Source organism: Macaca thibetana, chromosome 8 (genome assembly GCF_024542745.1).
Source record: "Macaca thibetana thibetana isolate TM-01 chromosome 8, ASM2454274v1, whole genome shotgun sequence".
Classification (NCBI taxonomy): Eukaryota; Metazoa; Chordata; class Mammalia; order Primates; family Cercopithecidae; genus Macaca; species Macaca thibetana.
Window position 1 is genome coordinate 25,128,549 of NC_065585.1, and position 21,141 is coordinate 25,149,689.

Below are 21,141 nucleotides of genomic sequence, written 5' to 3' on the forward strand. Positions count from 1 at the left end.
AAAGCCATGAAACAAGAATTCCAGGAGGAAGACACAAAAAGTACAAATGTCCTAAGAGAGTCCAGGCACGGTGGCTCATGCCTGTGATCCCAGCACTTTGGGAGGCTGAGGCAGGCGGATCACCTGAGCTTAGGAGTTCGAGACCAGCCTGACCAACATGGCAAAACCCCATCTATACTAAAAATACAAAACAAATAGCTGGGCATGGTGGTGCATGCCTGTAATCCCAGCTACTTGGGAGGCTGAGGCAGGAAACTCACTTGAACCGGGGAGGCAGAGGTTGTAGTGAGCTGAGATCATACCACTGCACTCCAGCCTGGGCAACAAGAGTGAAACTCGGTCTCAAAAAAAAAAAAAAAAAAAATCAAAAGCCCTAAGAGGGAAAGCTACCACTGGTTTCAGGAGCTAAAAAGCTAGAATGGAAGGAAGGAAGGAGGAGGGCAGGTCAGGTAGGACTGCTTGGGCCAAGGTAAGGATGCAGTGGGAAACTAATGAAGGATCTCAACTAGGAGGGTGGCATCACTTCCTGATTTGCTTTGTTTGCTTGGTGGGAAATGGATGATAAGGGTGCAAGAGTAGATGAAAGGAGGCCAGCTAGAGCCACAGTAGTACTGGTAAGAGATGATTGTGGTTTGGATTTAGGAAAATGAGGAAAGATGCATTTGAGATGCATTTTGGAAGTACTTATAATCGGAGGGCAAAGAGAAAAGCAAGCATGACTTCTAGGTTTCTGGCCCCAGTAACTGAGTGGATGGCGATGATATTTACTGAGCTGGAAGAGACTGGAGGAAGAACAGGAATGTGCAAAACAAAGCATTCAATCAACTGAAGCTCCATAATTCCTGTTCCAGTAATCTGACCCTCTGCCAAACAAATGTGTTCCCATTTTGGCTTTCCATCATTTCTTTCTCTCTCACAGACTCTCCTTGGAGAACCATAAGCTGTAACTAGAATGCCAACAATATTTGATTTCATCTGGCAGAAAAAAAATGGTGGGTGGAATTAAGAGACTCTGAAGCTAAAGGCAAAATGACAGACCCAACACTTGACTTTATAGTCTTCATCACGAAATTCTGAAAATGAGTGAAATGTCCAAATATGCCAAAATATGTATTTGAGAATCTGTCTTTTACCCAGTAACGTTCCTGCCAAATGCACATATCACAGTCTGTAATTAAACATTACATTTAATTAAAATCTGTGTGTATGAACATAGCTTGTAATTAAACATTTGCAAGTCATTAATATCTGTCTTGTCACTAGATCTGAAGCTCCCTGAGGGCAGGGACCTCACTGGCTTTGCTCACAATTGGATCCTCAATACCTGTCACAGTGTACTATATGCGGTAGGTACTCAATAAATACTTGCTGAAAGATGTTTGTACAGTTTTTTCTGGCCAATGACAGAAACTATTGGTTTCTCCCCTATATCCAATGCCCCACCCCCTTTTCTAATAGAACCCCCATTATTTTTCTGGACACATGGCCACTGTGTCCGTTTCCTAGGACTACAGTAACAAAGTACCAAACACTGGATGGTTTTAAAAACAGAAATTTTTTGTATCTCACATTCTGGATGCTACAAGTATGAAATCAAAGGTTCAGCAGGGTGGGCCATGCTCCCTCTGACGGCTCTAGGGGAGCATCCTTCCTCGTGTCTTCCAGCTTTTGGAGTTTGCCCCCAATCCTTGGCACTCCTTGGCTTATAGATGCACCACTCCAGTCACATGGACAATTCCCCTTTGTGTCTTTACATGATCTTTCTTCTGTGTATGTCTGTCCTGTGGCCAATTTCACCTTCTTAGGACATCAGTCATGCTGGATTAGGCCCACCCTTATGACCTCATCTAAACTTGACTACCTCTGTAAGGCCCCTATTTCCAAAGTCAGTCAGATTTTGAGGCACTGGGGGTTAGGACTTCAACGTATCTTTTTAGGGGGACCCAACTCAATCCCTAACAGCCATCCAGAATAAATTCTACATTTCCCAGATTCCCTCACACCTAAGTGCAGCCATGTGTGGTTATGTCGGAAGCTAATGGGATGTAAAAGAAGTCACGTGTGCCACTTCCAAAGGTGTCTTTTATTTTTGTTTATTTATTCATTTTTGAGATGCAGTCTTGCTCTGTTACCCAGGATGGAGTGCTGTGGAGTAATCTTGGCTCACTGCAACCTCCACCTCCCGGGGTCAAGCGATTCTCCTGCCTCAGCCTTCCAGGTAGCTGGGACTACAGGTACATGTCACCACGCCTGGCTAAGTTTTTGTGTTTTTAGTACATATAGGGTTTTGCCATGTTGACCAGGCTAGTCTCAAACTCCTGACCTCAGGTGGTCCGCCTGCCTCGGCCTCCCAAAGTGCTGGAATTACAGGCATGAGCAACCATGACCAGGGAGATGGGTTTTTAAAAAAAGGATAGTTCCCTCTGCTTCCCTTCTTTCCTTCTGGGTGGCTAGAATGCAGACCTAATCACTACAGTTCCAGCAGCTGTCTCAGCCCTTGAAGTAACCTTGGGAATGGAAGCCAAGAAAAGTAAAAAAAACAAAATAGGTGACTGAAACCTTGGAGACACAGCTTAGCCCTGAACTGGCCTCCTTCTGGCTTTGACATGAAAACAAAACAAAGAAACAAAAACACCCAAAATACTAAAATACTAATCTTAGTCATTGTTTTGGAGCATTTATGACACTCACAAATGAAGCTAATTGTAACTGATACATAGAATCTTATCTAGGTAACATTGCAGCAGATATAGTAAAGGCACTATCATGTTTATCTTTACTTCCCAAGATACTTGGGTTGGTCACTGCTATGGACTGAATTGTTCCCTCCCACCCCAAACTCAGATGTTGAAGTCTTGATGCCCAATGTGACTGTATGTGGAATAAGAAAATAATTAGGCTGGGTGTGGTGGCCCCCGTATCTACTAAAAATACAAACATTAGCAGGGCGTGGTAGTGCGTGCCTGTAATCCCAGCTACTTGGGAGGTGGAGGCAGGAGAATCACTTGAACCCGGGAAGCAGAGCTTGCAGTGAGCCAAGATTGTGCCACTGCACTCCAGCCTGGGCCACAGAGTGAGACTCTGTCTCCAACAAACAAAAAGAAAAGAAAGAAAAAGTAATTAAAGTTAATGAGGTTATAAAGGTGGGTCCCTATAGGATTAGTGGCCTCATGAGCAGAGACTCCAAAGAGTTCCGTGTCTCTATGTTCCTTGTGGGCGCACAGTGAGAAAGCCGCCCTCTATGAGTCAGGAGAAAGGCCCTCACCTCACCATGCTGGCTCCTGACTTCAGACTTCCATTCTCCAGACCTGTGAGCAAATTAATCTGTTGTTTAAGCCATCCAGTCTGTGGTTTATTATGGCATTCCTAACTGACCGATACTGTCATGGATGAATTCAAGAGTACATCTTTGAAAAAAGATGCCTAGCTTGGGCTGGATCAGCTTTGAATCTCTTCCAGGTACAGGTCAGTCGAGGGTAGTCCCTGACTTTACAAGTGGGGGCAGTTTCAGCTGAGTGCAGTGGCTCACGCCTGGAATCCCAGCACTTTGAGAGGCCAAGGCAGGAGGATTGCTTGAGCCCAGGAGTTCAAGACCAGCCTGGGCAACATAGGGAGACTCCCATCTCTAGAAAATAAAATAAAATAAAATAGATTAAACAAATTAAAAAACAAAAAGTGAGGATAATTTTAGGACTTATCTAGCTTTGAAGAGTCCTCCAAAGGGGTGACAGATTTGGCCTCACACTAGTTATTTGGGTATGACTTGGAAATATGGAGTAGCTGCCTAAGCTTCTGAGGCTTTAGGAGCCTCAAGACTGCCCCTTTCTCAGAACTGGCCCTTGTTACTGTCTTTAAGGATCCAACACAGAGTTAAAAGGCAGAGTTAAAAACCCATAGCAGATCAATTCAGGAGAAGCACAGGATTGTACTAAGATGTTTAAAAAACTTTCCATTTATCAGCTTTGGAAAAGAGAACTTTTCCTACTGCTGTGAATAAAAATGTTTAGTGTCAACAAAACGTTAAACCAACTTAGCAATTAGCAAAAATGAACCCACTGATAGGAATGTAGTAGTCAATGGGGCTTGAACTCGTAATACCAGCATTTGCTGATTTTTAGATGCACATTTTAGCAACTCTGAAATCAAAGCATATCTTACAATCCATGCATCTTTTTATTTTATTTTATTTTATTTTAGATGGGCTCGCTCTGTCACCCAGGCAGGATCACCCTGCAGAGGCAGGATCACAGTTCACTGTAACCTTGAACTACTGTGCTCAAGTGATCCTCCCACTTCAGCCTCCCAGGTAGCTGGGACTACTACATGCCAGTAGTGGCTGACTATGTGCCACTGAGCCTGGCTAACTTTTTCTGTAGAGGTGAGGTCTTGCTATGTTGCCCAGGTTGGTCGTCAAACTCCTGGCTTCAGGTGATCCTCCCACCTCAGCTTCCGTAAAAGTTGCAATTAAAAGTTTGAGCCACCACACCCAGCTACAATCCATGCATCTTGTATTTGATGAAATATAGTAGACAGAGCTCATTGAATGTCCATCACATGATGGGCATGGGCTTGATACCTCATACACACATCTTTCTTTATCCCCATGACCATGCTATGAAGCAATTATTATCACTACTTAAAAATGAGAAACCTAGACTTAGCTTTTCTAAGACTAGAAAGAATTGGAATAGTATACTGCAATAGGGCAGAAACATGTGATTACATAGACCCTCTCCCTCTGTTATCCCCTTTTAGCGACTGTTTTGTTACTTCATGTTTCATTTGCAAATATAAATGTATTTAAGCAACAATCAGTCAGAAGACTCTGAGTAACACAATTATTTAAATAAGCAATATAATGAAAGACACCCAGAAATATTTATTGCTGATAATAAGCAATATAATAAAAGACACTCAGAAATATTTATTGTTGATTATGAAGCAGCTACTGAGTTAGGACACATTTTCCATTTATTTTTTATTTATTTATTTTTGAGACGGAGTTTCGCTCTTGTCGCCCAGGCTGGAGTGCAGTGGTGCAATCGCAGCTCACTGCAACCTCCGCCTCCTGGGTTCAAGCAATTCTCGTGCCTCAGCCTCCCAAGTAGCTGTGATTACAGGTGCCTGCCACCACGCCCAGCTAATTTTTTGCATTTTTAGTAGAGATGGGGTTTTGCCATGTTGGCCAGGCTGGTCTCGAGCTCCTAACCTCAGGTGATCTGCCCACCTTGGCCTCCCAAAGTGCTGGGATTATAGGCGTGAGCCACTGCGCCCAGCCCACATATTCCGTTTAATCATGACTATTACCAGCCTTATTTTATTTTATTTTATTTTATTTTATTTTATGACTCACTGTGTCACCCAGGCTGGAGTGCAGTAGCGTGATCTCAGTTCACTGCAACCTCTGCCTCCTGGGTTCAAGTGATTCCCCTGCCTCAGCCTCCTGAGTAGTTGGGATTAAAAGCACATGCCATCATGCCCAACTATTTTTTGTATTTTTAGTAGAGACAGGGTTTCGCCACATTGGCCAAGCTGGTCTCAAACTCTTGACCTCCAGTAATCCACCTGCCTTGGCCTCCCAAAGTGCTGGGATTACAGGAATGAGCCACCGTGTCTGGCCAGCATCATTTTAAAGGTGAAGAATTTGAGGCTTATATTAAGTAATTATTTTAATTATTATTTAAAATTAGTTAAAATAACTAATAATATAAAAATTATTAGTTTAAGTAATTATTTTTGGTCCTATAAAAGGGGTGAAGCTAAGACTCAAACCCCCCACGTCTGACACTTAAGGCAGGGCTCTTCAGCAGTGGCCCTCCTGCCAGTCACAAACTAGAAACTCAAGCCCTAATGAACACAAACATGGGCTATAAGGCAAAGGGAATGTGATGTGTCAGATGAAAAGAATGAGAAGGAGATCAGGTGTGATGGCTCATGCCTGTAGTCCAGCTACTTAGGAGGCTGAGGTGGGAGGAGCGCTTGAGCCCAGGAGGTGGAGGCTGCAGTGAACCATGTTCGCACCACTGCACTCCAGTCTGGGTGACAAAATGCGACCCTGTCTCAAAAAACAAAAAAAGCTGGGTGTGGCATCTCTCACTTGTAATCCCAGCACTTTGGGAGACTGACGGAGGTAGATCACTTGAGCTCAGGAGTTTGAGACCAGCCTGGCCAACATGGTGAAAACCCGTCTCTACTAAAAATGCAAAAATTAGCTGGGCGTGTTGGCATATGCCTGTAGTTCCAGCTATATTTGAGAGGCTGAGGAAGGAGGATCACTTGAACCCGGCAGGCAGAGGTTGCAGTGAGCCGAGATCATGCCACCGCACTCCAGTCTGGGTGACGGAGTGAGACTCTGTCTCAAAACAAACAAACAAGCAAGAAAAAACAAACAAATAAAAAAAATGAGAAGAACTGGCAGGAGAAGTCAGAGATGCTTCTGGAGATTTTGGAATGTAGGGGAACATGCAGTGCTGGTGATGGGGGATACCAGGATGAAGGTGAAATCCGATGAAATCAGTCAGAAAGGACCTTGGTCCTCAGTAACGAGCAGTGTGGCAGTGACTTAGATGAAGTTAGGAACAGGAACTTGGGGGACATGAAAGGAGTAGGCAGGATTCTAGCGTGACAGGGCAGAGGGCAACTCGATCTGGGAAAGCTGAACCTCAGAGAACTCAAGACATATTTCCAAGACTGAAGAATTATTCAGATTTATTTCACAAGCTGGTTGTGCCTCTGAGATGTGCCCAGGTATTCAGACTGTGGCGAAGGAGGGAAGGACGACATGGCTGACCGGCATGAGGGGCCCTGCATGCATTATTTCCTTTAATCCCTCAGCAACCCTATGAGGAAGACACCACACATATCCCTAGTTAACAGATGAGAAGGAAGCCCAGAGAAACGAGACAATTTGCCAAAAGTTACATGGGCATGAGGAGTGGAGCCAGGATTCTGTCTGCCTCTAAGAGCCTAAACTAATTTCTCGTGACAGGATCACATCAGTGGTTGCCTCTGGTGAAAGAGGCTGACTTGAAAGAGGCACAAGGGGATCTCTGGAGGGACAGATGTGTTCTGTGTTCTGATTGAGAGTGACACCAGTGTGCACATCTGACAAACTTACCAATCTATACACTTAAAAGGTATGCATTATTTTATTTTATTTTATTTTATTTAAGAGTCTCACTCTGTTGCCCAGGCTGGAGTGCACTGGCATGATCTCAGCTCACTGCAACTTCCTCATCCTGGGTTCAAGCGATTCTCCTGCCTCAGCCTTGTGAGTAGCTGGGACTACAGGCATGGGCCACCACGCCAGGCTAATTTTTCTATTTTCAGTAGAGATGGGGGTTCACCATGTTGGCCAGACTGGTGCCAAACTCCTGAGCTCAAGTGGTCCATCCACCTCGGTCTCCCAAAGTGCTGAAATTACAGGCATGAGCCACCACAGCTGGCCAAAAGCTGTGCACTTAAAAAATGCCTTTCTTCCTCTCTAGGCTATAAATCCCATGAAGGTCTAATATAATGCCTAGCACATGGTAGTGGTCAGTGAATAGTGACTAACAAGGAACTGTGCACTGTTACCACTGTATTACTGAGGGCACCAGAGCCAGCACAGAAGAAGAATCCCTGCAAAGGAAGGACACAGAGCAGAAAAGGGCTCTGTGCTGAGACCCTGAGAAGACGCGCTCTCAGGAAACCACTTCACAGCAAAGTGGTCATCTTTCCCCTCCCAGTCATGCCCAGTGGTGAGCAGTGGCTCATTGATCCTATAATTTTCTGTTAACTGAGAAGCTACAACTCTGCAAAAGTGAGACATAGCACTGCATACAAAACAACAACGTTTATCCCATGTGACTCTCCTGAACTCCACTGGAAAGGAACTACTTTTTTTTTTTTTCTTTTGAGTCAGTCTTGCTCTGTGGCACAGGCTGGAGCACAGTGGCACCATCTCGGCTCACAGCCACCTCCGCCTCCTGGGTTCAAGCGATTTTCCTGCCTCAGCCTCCCTAGTAGCTGGGATTGTGGGCACGTGTTACCACACCTGGCTAATTTTTGTATTTTTTAGTAGAGATGGGGTTTCGCCATGTTGGCCAGGCTGGTCTCGAACTCCTGACCTCAGGTGATCCAATTGCCTCGACCTCCCAAGGTGCTGGGATTACAGGCACGAGCCACCACACCTGTCTATAACTACATATTTTTAAAACATCACCTCAGGATCTATGTCCTAGGGGGAAAAAAAATCACAGAAGGGATTTTCTCATTTGTGTGGATAGTTACTCCACAATTTGCTTCTTTAGTGCCCAAATTATCTTGGCCAAATTAATTATGGAACCTGGTCTCTCTTGGTTCAGGAGGAAAATTCCATGAAATAGACAGTTATGTTGCCATCAGAGGGAAAGACCAAAAAGTAGGATTTTGACCTTTTTTTTCCTTGCTATGAAAAATAAGAAATTTTGAAAAAGGAAAAAAAGGACATCATGCCACTAACTCTTTATTCTGACTCAGATGGTTCTGTTTCTATGTAAATATGCAAAGAAACAGATAAACAGAGAAAAAAAGGCCCCGTTAAGTCCACATCCATCAATTCATCACGGCAGGAAACAAGAAAAGAAGCCAGGAGGCTTGAAATCCCTCTGAGACTTGGCACAGGGTAGCATGAAAACTTGAACACTGTTTCTCACAGGATTTAATTATTCCCATAAGAAAAAACAAACTTTCCAGAAAAGAGCAAGGATATCTTTTGTTCCTGATTTGTTAAGTAGGGCTCAAATTCCTTCAGAGCTTGAAGGCTGAATGGTTTGCTCAGACAAGTGTTTGATTAAACTATCAAAAATGAGGATTTGGGATTTTTCACTTGGATGACCCTGGTAGATCTAGTCCTGACCTAAGTGAGGAGCTGATGCCAAGAATGAAAATTATTTATTTGATCTTCTTCAAGTCAACCCAGGTGAACACGTGACCACTCCAACAAGAATACAAATTCTCTCTGCGGAAGACACAAAAGGTCATGCATCTATGAGCAGTTTGCCAGGGATTTCAGGGTTTAATAGAATATGTCATCTATTGGCCTCCACCTCATGGGTTTGCATTTTTTGAAATAATACAATAAGAAGCATGTGGGTGTTGGGGGAGATATATCAGATTTGAATCTAACTCTGACATTTACAAGCTGGGTGACCTAGGGAAAAGGATAAACTGGGTCTCGGTTTCCTCATTTGTAAAGTAAGGAGAACACTACCTACCCACCTTCAGCAGTTGTTGGAACAGTAAGAGTTCATGGGGACACAATGCTGGTGGTCACTAAGTATATTCCCTTAGCCTTTCTTTGGAAGTATCAGTTCATTCAATCATTTAGTAAATTTGCTTCCAGCACTTACTAAATGCCAAGAATTGTGCTAGGTATTGAGAATATAGTAGTTAAGACAGACAAGGGCTCTACATTTAGACAGTCATTGAAAACAGATGGACAAGTAACATATATACAATCAGATTCTAAAAAATATGATGGAGACAATAAGACAGGTGTTACAGACTGAACGTTTGTGTATTCCCAGAATTCATACATTGAGGGTGGTTGTGATGGCCTAAGCTTGTAATCTCAACACTTTGGTATCCTGAGGTGGGCAGATCACTTGAGTTCAGGAGTTTGAGACCAACCTAGGCAACATGGCAAAACTCCATCTCTACAAAAAGTATAAAAATTAGCCAGGCATGGTGGCATGATGTGCCTGTGGTCCAAGCTACTTGGAAGGTTGACAGGAGGATTGCTTGAGTCCAGGAGATGGAGGCTGCATTGAGCCATGTTCAGGCCACTGCACTCCAGACTGTGTGACAAGGTGGAACTCTTTCTTTAAAAAAAATAAATAAATAAATAAAAATTCCATGGCCAGGCATGGTGGCTCACACCTGTAATCCCAGCACTTTGGGAGGCTGGGGCAAGTGGATCACTTGAGGTCAGGAGTTTGAGACCAGCCTGACCAACATGGTGAAACCCTGTCTCTAATAAAAATACAAAAAAATTAGCTGGGCGTGGTGTTGCACACCTGTAATCCCAGCTACTTGGGAGGCTGAGGCAGAAGAATCACTTGAACTCGGGAGGCGGAGGTTGTAGTTAGCTGAGATCGGGCCATTACACTCCAGCCTGGGCAACAAGACCGAACCTCCATCTCAAAAAAAAAACAACAAACTTTTTTTTTGATACACTGAAATTCTAACCCCCAGTGTGATGGTATTAGAAGGTGGGGCCTTGGGAGGAAATGAGGTCATGAGGGTTGAGCCCTGATGAATGGGATTAGTGCCTTTATAAGCAGACTGGAGAACTTGCTCTTGCTCTCTCTGTACTATATCACTGTTGTAAGTTATTAAGAAGTTATTTTAGGCAGATAGAGAGGAAAAGGGGTCCTAGGGAAGTTTTCGTTTTTAAAGCAGCTCTTAGAGCCAGGCCAGCAATCTTTAATATGCAAATGGCGGCCATTAGAAACTGGGTCCATCCAAACATGGCGATTCCCTGGCCTTCTTGCCCTTGCGACACACATTCCTGGCAACATGGCTGCCCCCACCTATCCCAATGTGTGTAGAACATCATGGTGCCCTACATTTGCATATTAAAAGACTAGGGTGGGAGGGCCAGCTTTTTCGGGCTACGTGAATGACATACCTTGTCAAACCAATCCCCTGAGCCCTGTGCAAATCAGACACCACCTCCCCCCACCTTCTTATAAAACTGGCTGGTATTTGTGGCACCTGGGGTCTCCTCTTTCGGCTGTGGAGCCCCCCTCCCTCTGTCTCTGCACAGGGGAGCATCTATTTTTGGCATCCTCCCATTTTTCTTGCCTATTAGACTCTCTACTCCTTAAAACTACTCCACACGTGGCCATGTCGTTTTTTCCAATTTGATTCAAGACAAAGAACCTGGTGTTCCTCCACTCATTGGAGCCATATCATCATTGTTGGGATATAGCGAGAAGATGACCAACTGCAAACCAGAAAGTAGACCCTCACCAAACACCGAGTCTGCCAGCACCTTCATCTTGGACTTCCCAGACAAATGTTTGTCATTTAAGCCATCAATTCTATATAGCAGCCTAAAATGACTAAGACCACATGGTGATACGAGGAGAAGTAATTGGAGAAAGACAGGAGGAATATCACAGGGTATTCAAGGAAGGTTTCTCTGAAAAATTAACATTTAATCTGAGACTTGAAGGACAACAATGGAACCAGCTATTCAGCCCTAGGCAGGAGCAAACCCAGTGTCTGGGAGGAACAGAGATAAAGCCAGGGAAGGAGATAAAGACATGATAAGTAGGGTCCAGATTACAGACTTTGTAGACCACAGAAAACATCTGAGTTTATTCTTATTGTAATGGGGAGCCATTAGAGTATTTTGAGTGCCTGAGTCACTTAATTAGATTTTCTTTAATAGGCAGACATAGGCATAATCATGATGTACTCCTGAAATATAAAAATTCTTCCTGACTAAAGCAGAGGATGTCTTCTAGAGGATCATGTAAAATAAGGTTATCATAGATAGTATGGTCCAGAAATGGGTTTAGACTTGATGTGATTTAAAAAAAAAAAAAAAAAAAAAAAAGATTATATCATTCAAGGTCGTAACATGAAACCAATGTTTACACAATATTCATACTGTAACCTACAGAATAGCTGTAGCTATTCTTAGCACTTTGGGAGGCCAATGTGGGCAGATCACTTGAGGTCAGGAGTTTGAGACAAGCCTGGCCAACATGGGGAATCCTTGTCTCTACTAAAAATACAAAATGAGGTGCGGTGGCACATGCCTGTAGTCCCAGCTACTCGGAAGGCTCAAGCAGAAGAATCACTTGAACCTGGGAGGTGGAGGTTGCAGTGAGCTAAGATCACACCACTGCACTCCAGCTTGGGTGACAAGAGTGAGACTCCATCTAAGAAAAGGAAAAAAAAAATAGCTTGGGGAAGGAACTGGCTTCTCTTTCAAAGTAGCAGCAAAGAGATAAGAGACAGAATTTTTTCCTCCTGGAATGATTTCTTCCTCTAGGACATGAGTATTTGGATGCTGACATTAAATGAGCTCCTGTAGAGAAAGAGCCTCGCACGGCACAGGGTCAGGTACATAGAAGAGACAGTTCCTTCTCTTGTTTGTTCCTTTCCCCTTTGCACTGAAAGGAAATCAGAAGCCCTGGATATAAAATTCTTCAAGGATGAGTGAAAAGTCATCAAAGGAAAAATGCAGGAAACAACTTCTCGATGTAAATGCATTGCATAGGTTGATGAAACTTTTGATGATTTCTATATTTCACGCTCCATTCTAGAATTGTAGTGCCAAACAAAAGTCCTCCAAGCCCAGGGTTTACAGATTTTATTTTTTTAAGTAAAAGAACTTTCAAAATAAGAATAACTCAAATTCAAAGATGCTGGGTCAAGCCTGGTCAACATGGTGAAACCCCATCTCTACTAAAAATGCATAAAATTAGCCGGGCATGGTGGCGCATGCCTGTAATCCCAGCTACTTAGGAGGCTGAGACAGGAGAATCACTTGAACCCAGGAGGTGGAGGTTGCAGTGAACCAAGATGGCACCACTGCAATCCAGGCTGGGCGACAAGAGTGAAACTCCATCTCAAAAAAAAAAAAAAAGTAGTCATAGCAGAAGTATAAAGATTTCCCTGGATGGAGCAGCCACATAGGCCCAGATACAGGGCTCTGCCCCCATTCAAAACCTAGAGAAAATGAGAACTCTGACTAAAGGAAGAGCCTGACATTCAGTGTAGGAAGGGACACGGAGGCACTTTACGCTATCCTAGGTTAGCTCTGGACAGTCAGAGATGCCAAAAGGAGGCATGTGCTCAGAATGTTGGACAATTTCCACCACCCAGACCTCGCAGGTTAATCAGTGCCCAACTGGGAGGATCCTTCCCACAGGGCACCCCAGGACCCTCTTGAGGACTACACACCTCAAACTCTGTAGTTTTCCGAGTTGAAGGTATCAGCAATGACAGGTTTCTGGGAACAAGCCTTTATGATTAGATTATACAAATGGCTTCTTTGTAAGTGAAATTATTCTATGACAAATGGTAAAATAGGAAAAAACTGAGTCAGTGTTTTAGGTAAGAAAATAATGTACAAAATAATTTCTAATGAATATAAACAGCTAAACTATACGGAAGGACATAGTATTTGCTGTCCTTTTAATTTAACCAACAAATAGTAATACTAAAAGTGTATTCTCTGTATAGTCATGCACTGCATAATGATGTTTCAGTCAACTACGAACTGCATATACGATGGTGGTCCCATCATTTTTTTTTTTTTGAAACGGAATTTCCCTCTTGTCATCCAGGCTGGAGTGCAATGGCGTGATCTTGGCTCACTACAACATCCGCCTCCCGGGTTCATGCGATTCTTCTGCCTCAGTCTCTTGAGTAGCTGGGACTACAGGCACCCACCAGCATGCTCAACTAATTTTTGTATTTTTAGTAGAGACTAGGTTTCAGCATGTTGGCCAGGTAGGTCTCAACCTCCTGACCTCAGGTGATCTTCCCACCTCAGCCTCCCAGAGTGCTGGGATTACAGGCATGAGCCACTGAGCCTGGCCCCCCATCATCTTTTAAGATTATAATAAAGCTGAAAAATTTGGCTGGGCATGGTGGCTCACGCCTGTAATCCCAGCACTTTGGGAGGCCAAGGTGGTTGAGAGATCGAAACCATCCTGGCCAAAATGGTGAAACCCTGTCTCTACTAAAAATACAAAAATTAGCTGGGCGTGGTGGTGCACACCTGTAGTCCCAGCTACTTGGGAGGCTGAGGTAGGAGAATTGCTTGAACCCGGGAGGCAGAGGTTGCAGTGAGCCGAGATTGTGCCATTGCACTCCAGCCTGGGCAACAGAGCCAGACTCTGTCTCAAAAAAAAAAAAAAAAAAAAGAGAGAGAATACTTTAAAAAAAATTCCCATTGCCCAGTGACATCATAGTTGTCATGGACCTTTTTTTATGTTTAGACACACAAATACCATTGTGTTACAATTGCCTACAGTATTCAGTGCAATAACATGCTGTACAGTGTTTATAGCTTAGGAGCGATAGGCTATATCTAGGTGTGTGGTAGGCTGTGCCACCCAGGTTTGTGTAAGTACACTCCATGATGGTCACACAATCACAAAATCGCCTTAAAACCCATTTCACAGAACATAACCCTGTCATTAAGTGGTGACTTTATATGAATTCCAATGCAGTTTGGCCAAAAGCATCTTCTTAGAAGAGTTTTAGGGCTATATCTTAACAACAACGCTGATAAAGATTCCTTTTGTGTGTTTCTCTTAAATGATAATATGTTATGTTAAACAATTTAAATAAGCATTTTTTTTCCTCTTGCCGGGTTTGTCAGAATTTTCAATATACTCATGTGTTTTGTGAATTTCTAAGAGGGGGATAAAGTATGTGGCAGTTCAAAACTGCTTTGATCAGAGAACCTCAGAACAGATGTTTTGCCGGACCAGAGAGCTGTGTAATAATACAATGATGGAAGGGCTGCTCTAATGAACTCTGTAAAGCTCTATAACATAAGAAAACCACTGTGTGCCTCTGAAGAAACTAAACACATAAACCATATGAAGCATTAACTTATGAAATTGAAAAAATATATAAGGTAAAACATCAGTCAGGGTATATACATTAAAGAGTTAATCAGTTGACATTGCCCAGAATGGTTATGTATGTACATCAACAAAGATAAACTAAAATCAATTAATTTCACTGTACACTTGGCTAAACAAAACAAGGTCTTTAGTTGCAATGTAAATAAATTCATTGCTTTCCTCAAAAGAAATGTTCTTTAAGCCAAAGCATCATGCTAGTGAGTACATACTCAGAACAGAAGCACTGTGCCAAAATAAATTTATAGTAGGTACTTTATTGTGGAAATAAAATATAAAATCCTTCCCCAGCCAAGAGTTCCATTAGAAAATGAAAAATTCAGCCTCGGCATGGATGCAAATGCTTGCTTTTTTATGAGCCCGGCCAACATTCCTACTCTGAGTTGCTTTGGTGCTGTGCCCGCTGCAGTCTTGGGAAGGTAAAAGGGCTCTGCCATGCATTGCCTTAGCCAGCAGGGCTTCCATGGCTGGCCCCGAGCACAGGATCCCAGGGCCTGTGCCTCCCCGACATGAGTGAGGTGTTCAAATCAAAAGGCGGAGGCAGCCCCTAATCACACCTGTGCTGATACCTGGGCAGGCAGTAAAGGTGCTCTTCGCTTCCTTGAGCCATGTTCTGTTGCCCACTTATTTTTTCCAGCATGCAAACCAATGCCAGAGAGCTCATGCTGGAAATTCGAGAGGCGGAGATCCCAATCATGCTTATTGCTACTCTAGAAAAGGCTGATGGAAGAGGATGAAAGTATCGAATAAATGAACAGGGGAATGATCTTTAGCTTTTAAGCCTTCTGCATCCTCTTATGGTTTCAGATAATCAAGACAGAAATATCCTCTTATGAAACATTTCACAGACAATAGAACAAAGCTGTGCTATATAAAGGTATATCAAAGCAAAAAACCTCAACATCCTCTTAAATAAAAACAATATATATAATATATATACACACAAGAAGTCTAGAAGAATATAAATCAAAATGTTAATGGCTACATTTTATAGGATGCCAATTACACACTTCAAAGCTGCTTAAAAAATGTTAACAGTAGTCATCTCTGAATTAGGGAAGATTAGACGTAATTTTACTTTTTTTCCTGCTCGCATATATTTTCCAAATTTTCTTGACTGTATATGTGTCTTTTTTTTTCTTTTTTTTGAGCCAGAGTCTCAGGCTCTGTCACCCAGGTTGGGGTACATGGGTCTGATCTCAGCCCACTGCAACCTCTGCCTCCCAGGCTCAAGCAATTCTCCTGCCTCGGCCTCCTGAGTAGCTGGGACTACAGGAGTGAGCCACTACGCCTGGCTAATTTTTTGTATCTTTAGTGGAGACTGGGTTTCACCATGTTGGCCAGGCTAGTCTTGAACTCCTGACCTAAAGTTATCCACCCGCCTCAGCCTCCCAAGATGCTGAGATTACAGGCATGAGCCACCATACCTGGCACATATATGTATCATTTCAGTAAATATGTAAAAGTTATTTTCAAAAGTCTTCCATAATTCATTCAATAATGAATTGATGTTTGTGTAGCTCTTTGTACTTTATCAAGGTTTCCACACATTTAATCCATAAAACAATGGGAAATAGTACGACTGTCATTTCAGAGAGGAGAAAACAGACTGTGAGATGTTATAAAACTTATTCAAAGTCAACAAGCTAGTAACTAACAGGACCAAGATCTAGATCTCCAGATCTCTTCCAAATTTCATGGCTTTTATTTTCTTTTTCTCAATATTGGCTATGTCGTATGGTCTAGTATGTGCTACTAGATACATAAACCCCACAGGAATATACCTTGCACAGAATAGAAGCATTGGAGTTCTTACACAAAGATTTAAGCAAAGGGAAATACATAATTTTTCAAACTCAGTATTGGTTGAGGGGGAACATGTAAAACACCAGGGGAGGTTTGGAGACCAAACCTCCAAACACCAGGGAGGTAGGAAAATTTGCTCTCCTGGTTCCTATATCATACGTGCTTAACTTCATTTTAACCCCATTCAGAAAGGGAAAAGGAAATTTGACAAAAGTGAAGCCAAAACACTTAGGGAGAAAAAGCACACATGGCATCAAATAATGAAATTAAGCTAGAGGTATTTAGATACTGCTAAATGTTGTTTTGTTGTTGTTTTGTTTTGTTTTAGAGACAGAGTCTCGCTTTGTCACCCAGGCTGGAGTACAGTGGTACGATCTTGGCTTACTGCAACCTCTGCCTCCTGGGTTCAAGCAATTCTCCTGCTTCAGCCCCCTGAGTAGCTGGGATTACAGGTGTGCACCACCACACCTGGCTAATTTTTGTATTTTTAGTAAGGACAGGGTTTCGCTATGGTGGCCAGGCTGGTCTTGAACTCCTGACCTCAAGTGATTTGCCTGCCTTGGCCTCCTGTGCTAGGATTACAGGTGTGAGCCACCACGCCTGGCTAGATACTTCTAAATGTTTATTAGAGGAGAGGGAAGACCCAGGGAAAGGTTAAAGATTTTGGGGAACAAGAAAGAGAGGGCAGAAATAGAAAAGGACACAAAATAAGATGGGTTTGGATCCCTAGTAAGAATCATGGCCAATTTGGCATGAAGAACCCAAGACAGTTATAAAAGAGAGTGAGAAAGACCCATTAGTACCTTCATTCCCGCTGCGGCTGCAGGGCCACTGGGGTCTACAGCCTGGATGTGGCATGGCTTACTTCCTCGCACCACAAAACCCCAGCCAACCGCGTCACCAACAATCTGGAGAGGAAAACCACAATTAGCAAGCAGCCGACTGTCTCCGGCAATTTGCTTATTCTTCTGAGGGAGAGAAGACCAGCCCAGGATTAAGTATGCACCGTGACATATTTTCCCCCGTTTCTCTCTCCCCTGCCAGGGGATTGGAACACTGCTTCTATCACAAACCCAGGCATCTCCCTGTAGAAAAGGTGGTAAAAAAAAAATCTAACCTGTTTGGCAGAAAGAAGATGCTCCCGTGAGGGCATGATTCAATAAACAACTGGAAGATTTTCTCTTTCTTAGGCTGTTATACAATGTAATGTCAGACTCCAATAGAAGGTTTAGGAAAAGTCATAACATGGTTGAAATGTCTCTCCGGATACAATTTCTACTCTAAGTTTGTTCTTTTCCCCAGTATCCAAATGATACACTCTTGATCCTGCAATGTCATTAAAGTCTAGCATAATTATTTAAATTACTAATGGTGGGAAATGAAGAGACTTGGCTTTCTTTTCTTTTTTTTTTTTCTTCTTGAGACAGTCTTGTTCTGTCACCCAAGCTGGAGTACAGTGGTGCAATCTCACCTCACTGCAACTCCCACCTCCCGGGTTCAAGTGATTCTCCTGCCTCAGCCTCCCGAGTGACTGGGATTACAGTCACGCAACACCACGCCTGGCTAATTTTTTGTATTTTTAGTAGAGACAGGGTTTCACCATGATGGTCAGGCTGGTCTCAAACTTCCGAGCTCAGGTGATCTGCTCGCCCAGCCTCCCAAAGTGCTGGGATTACAGGCGTGAGCCCTCATGCCCAGGTTAGACTTGGCTTTCTAAAAACACAATATTCTCCACCAAGGGGGGAAAAAATTGAAAAAGTACATAAAGTTCACAATGTACAATGTACAAGTAGACTGTAAACCAAAAGTTGTTTGGAATTAGAGAAGGCCTTTTCTATAGAAATCATTATTAGAGCTGACAGTTTCATTCCCTGGACAGCTCCTAGCCACGTCTTTCACACGTAGCCCAACTAAAACACAGCTGAAACACATTCACAATCAATTACTAACAATGTTGGCATTTAAATTAAAAATCAAAAACAAATACTTTCAAAATACAGTCTGCTCTCTCTTCAATGCTGGAGACTGAGGAAAAACAGGGAGAAACAGGGAGGTAAACGAAAATTTTTGTGGAAATGCTCAAGATTTTCAGGCACTTCCATTACTTTACAGTTTGCTGTTATTTGTGTATTATACTCAATTTCACTTCCGAAGGTACAGTTTATCTTTTCCTCTGGTACAGACGTGTTATCAGTGCCTTTCTCCTATTAACTCCTCAGCATTCAGAATGTGAAGCGGCCCTTAGCAAATGTTTGTTGCGTGACTGAGTGTGGATAGAATTCTCCCCCAGCCTGAGGTAATGCCACTAAGTTAGAAGATGAAGGAGAAGTAGAAGTGTTTTGAAGAGGGTATGAATGTGAATTTGAGGAGATTGACAGAAGGAGACACGGGAAGGGGAGTGGGGGTGGTGATGCTGAGAGGAGCACTTTCATTCCATTTGAAGAAATCCAATGCAGGCAGAAGGAACCTAAAGGACCTCCAAGAAGGGGCAGGCGGTCCGGAGCTGCTCACAGCAAGTCAGAGGCTTGTGTACCTCAAGGCATGCTCACATTGTCGAAGCACCCTGCCTACGGTAGAACAATTTATCCCACAGTTTCCTTTCTCTACCTTAACACTCCCCTAATGTTTTAAATAATGTCTAGAATTAATTATAATGCAGAAGGGATTATTGGCATCATTGGCACTTCCATTTGCCATAAAATTAATAATAATTTAAATTACTAATGGTGGGAAATAAAATATAAAATTATTAGATTTTAAGGCAAATGCAAGTGCAAATGATGCCAATCTTAAAATCTGCAATTAAATTAGAATAAGCGTATAATGGAAATCTTTTCTTTAACAAACAACACATCAAAAAAATGTTAAATGCTGTATGAATAATAAAGCATGTGAAGTCCTAATGCATCTTAGTGCCTTAAGGTCAAGAAAACCTATTATCATAATTATGCTAAAAACAAAAAGAAAACTAGAAAAACAGTTTTCAGGTCAGTCTATAAGCTACCCATTGACACACGGACATGGCGCAGAAGAATGGGCAGCACAGGAGGAACAGGCCAGACCATCAGCCTACCGTGAATGTCTTCCTTGCATACGGAGCCCCGGGAGTAAGGAGTTCCTCAGAGGTGACGGGTCTCTTCAGCACTGTCAGACAAACATAATGTCAAGACATAAGCACTTCCAAGTCCTCCATCCATGTATTCAGCAGCTATTTATTGATATCTCATAGGTGACCATCGGTAGAAAAAGTAGCAAAGATCCCTGCCTCACACTTTATATTTTAGCTGAGTGGAGACAGAAAATAGCAGCAAACATACATAACCCTAAACCTACCTTACAAAGCTAAGGAAAAAAAGAAAGGGAAGAAAAGCAAGAGTGGCGGGGGTGGGGATAAGAGGACAGGTCAATTTTTTTTTTCTTTCTTTCTTTTTTTTTTTTTTTTGAGACGGAGCTTTGCCCTTGTCGTCCAGGCTGGAGTGCAATGATGCAATGATGTGATCTCGGCTCACTGCAACCTCCGCCTCCTGGATTCAAGCAATTCTCCCACCTCAGTCTCCTGAGTAGCTGGGATTACAGGCACCCAACACCACATCTGGCTAATGTTTGTATTTTTAGTAGAGACAGGGTTTCACCATGTTGGCCAGGCTGGTCTTGAACTCGTGACCTCAGGCAATCCGCCCACCTCAGCCTCCCAAAGTGCTGGGATTACAAGCGTGAGCCACCCGGCCTCATTTCCTTCTTAATACCTAGGACTGCATGTACACACTGCTTTCTGCCCTGAGTAATAATGCTAGTGAGCTTTTCGGAGTATTTAACATGTGCTAAAGAGGCACCATGCAAGGTGATGTGAATATATTAACTCACTTAATCGTCACAAGAATGAACGAGTTAGGATCGTTGTTATCCCCATTTTATAACTGCAAAAACAACCTTAGAAAAGTTAAATTGATTGTGTCCAAGGTTCCAGAGCTAATGGGTGGCAGAAGTAGAATCAAACTCAGGCATTAGACACCAGTGCCCATATTCTCAGCTACTGTGCCACACTCACTCTGGGCCATGCTGTCCTGCAAGCAAAAGAAAGGGTCTAGAAGCTCAGGAAGATAGTGGCATGCCGTCCTCCTCACATCAGCTCGCTGCTGTTGCCCACCAAGATAGCAGACAGCAGCCAGTTCCTGACTTGTGGCTGCCTAAAACCCACTGAAATGAACCTCCCCATCCATCCTGTGCTCACTAAGAACTGGAGAGGGGCTGTCATATCCTCCCCAAATAGCCAGGGGGTCAGGGGACAGGGACCATTCTAATCCAGCTCTGTAGACATCGTGAACTTGAAGTGCCACAGACAAACAGAAAAGGCCCCAGCCACGGGGCCTAACCTGGTGAAGTGGCATCCTCCGATCCCCTTTGCTAGTGACAGTCAGAGGTCAGATACCAGTCCTGGAATGAGTGTGCAGCAGACAAGGAAAGGGAGCGTGGGGAGAGGCCTGATGATCCACCAGGCAGCTGGGCCTTGCCCGCTGGTTACATGCGCGGCCTTCTGGTCTGACCAGCACCCTCTCAGTGAAAGGCAATCCAGTGCTTCTCGTTGAGGTGACAGTTCGCTGATCTTATCACCTTTGCTTTCAGAAATCTCATGAAAGTGAAAATTAATTTATGGTCGCTAAACAAGAGGGAGTAGGTCAAACATCAAGATGGAAAT

General features: G+C 43.2%; 1 protein-coding gene across 2 annotated transcripts in view; it reads right to left on the reverse strand.

The window, feature by feature from the left end:
- Window positions 1–21,141, reverse strand: part of DEPTOR (DEP domain containing MTOR interacting protein) — a 187,964-nt gene that overhangs the window by 34,235 nt on the left and 132,588 nt on the right. For both annotated transcript variants that reach the window (XR_007728364.1, XM_050802166.1), the window contains exons 7-8: window positions 19,519–19,589; window positions 17,249–17,353 (exon numbers count right to left, since the gene is read on the reverse strand). Coding sequence is in view for 1 of the 2 variants with exons in the window: in XM_050802166.1 (XP_050658123.1) it covers window positions 17,249–17,353; window positions 19,519–19,589 (176 nt within the window). In the remaining variant the exon portion in view is untranslated. The remainder of the gene's footprint in view (window positions 1–17,248; window positions 17,354–19,518; window positions 19,590–21,141) is intronic.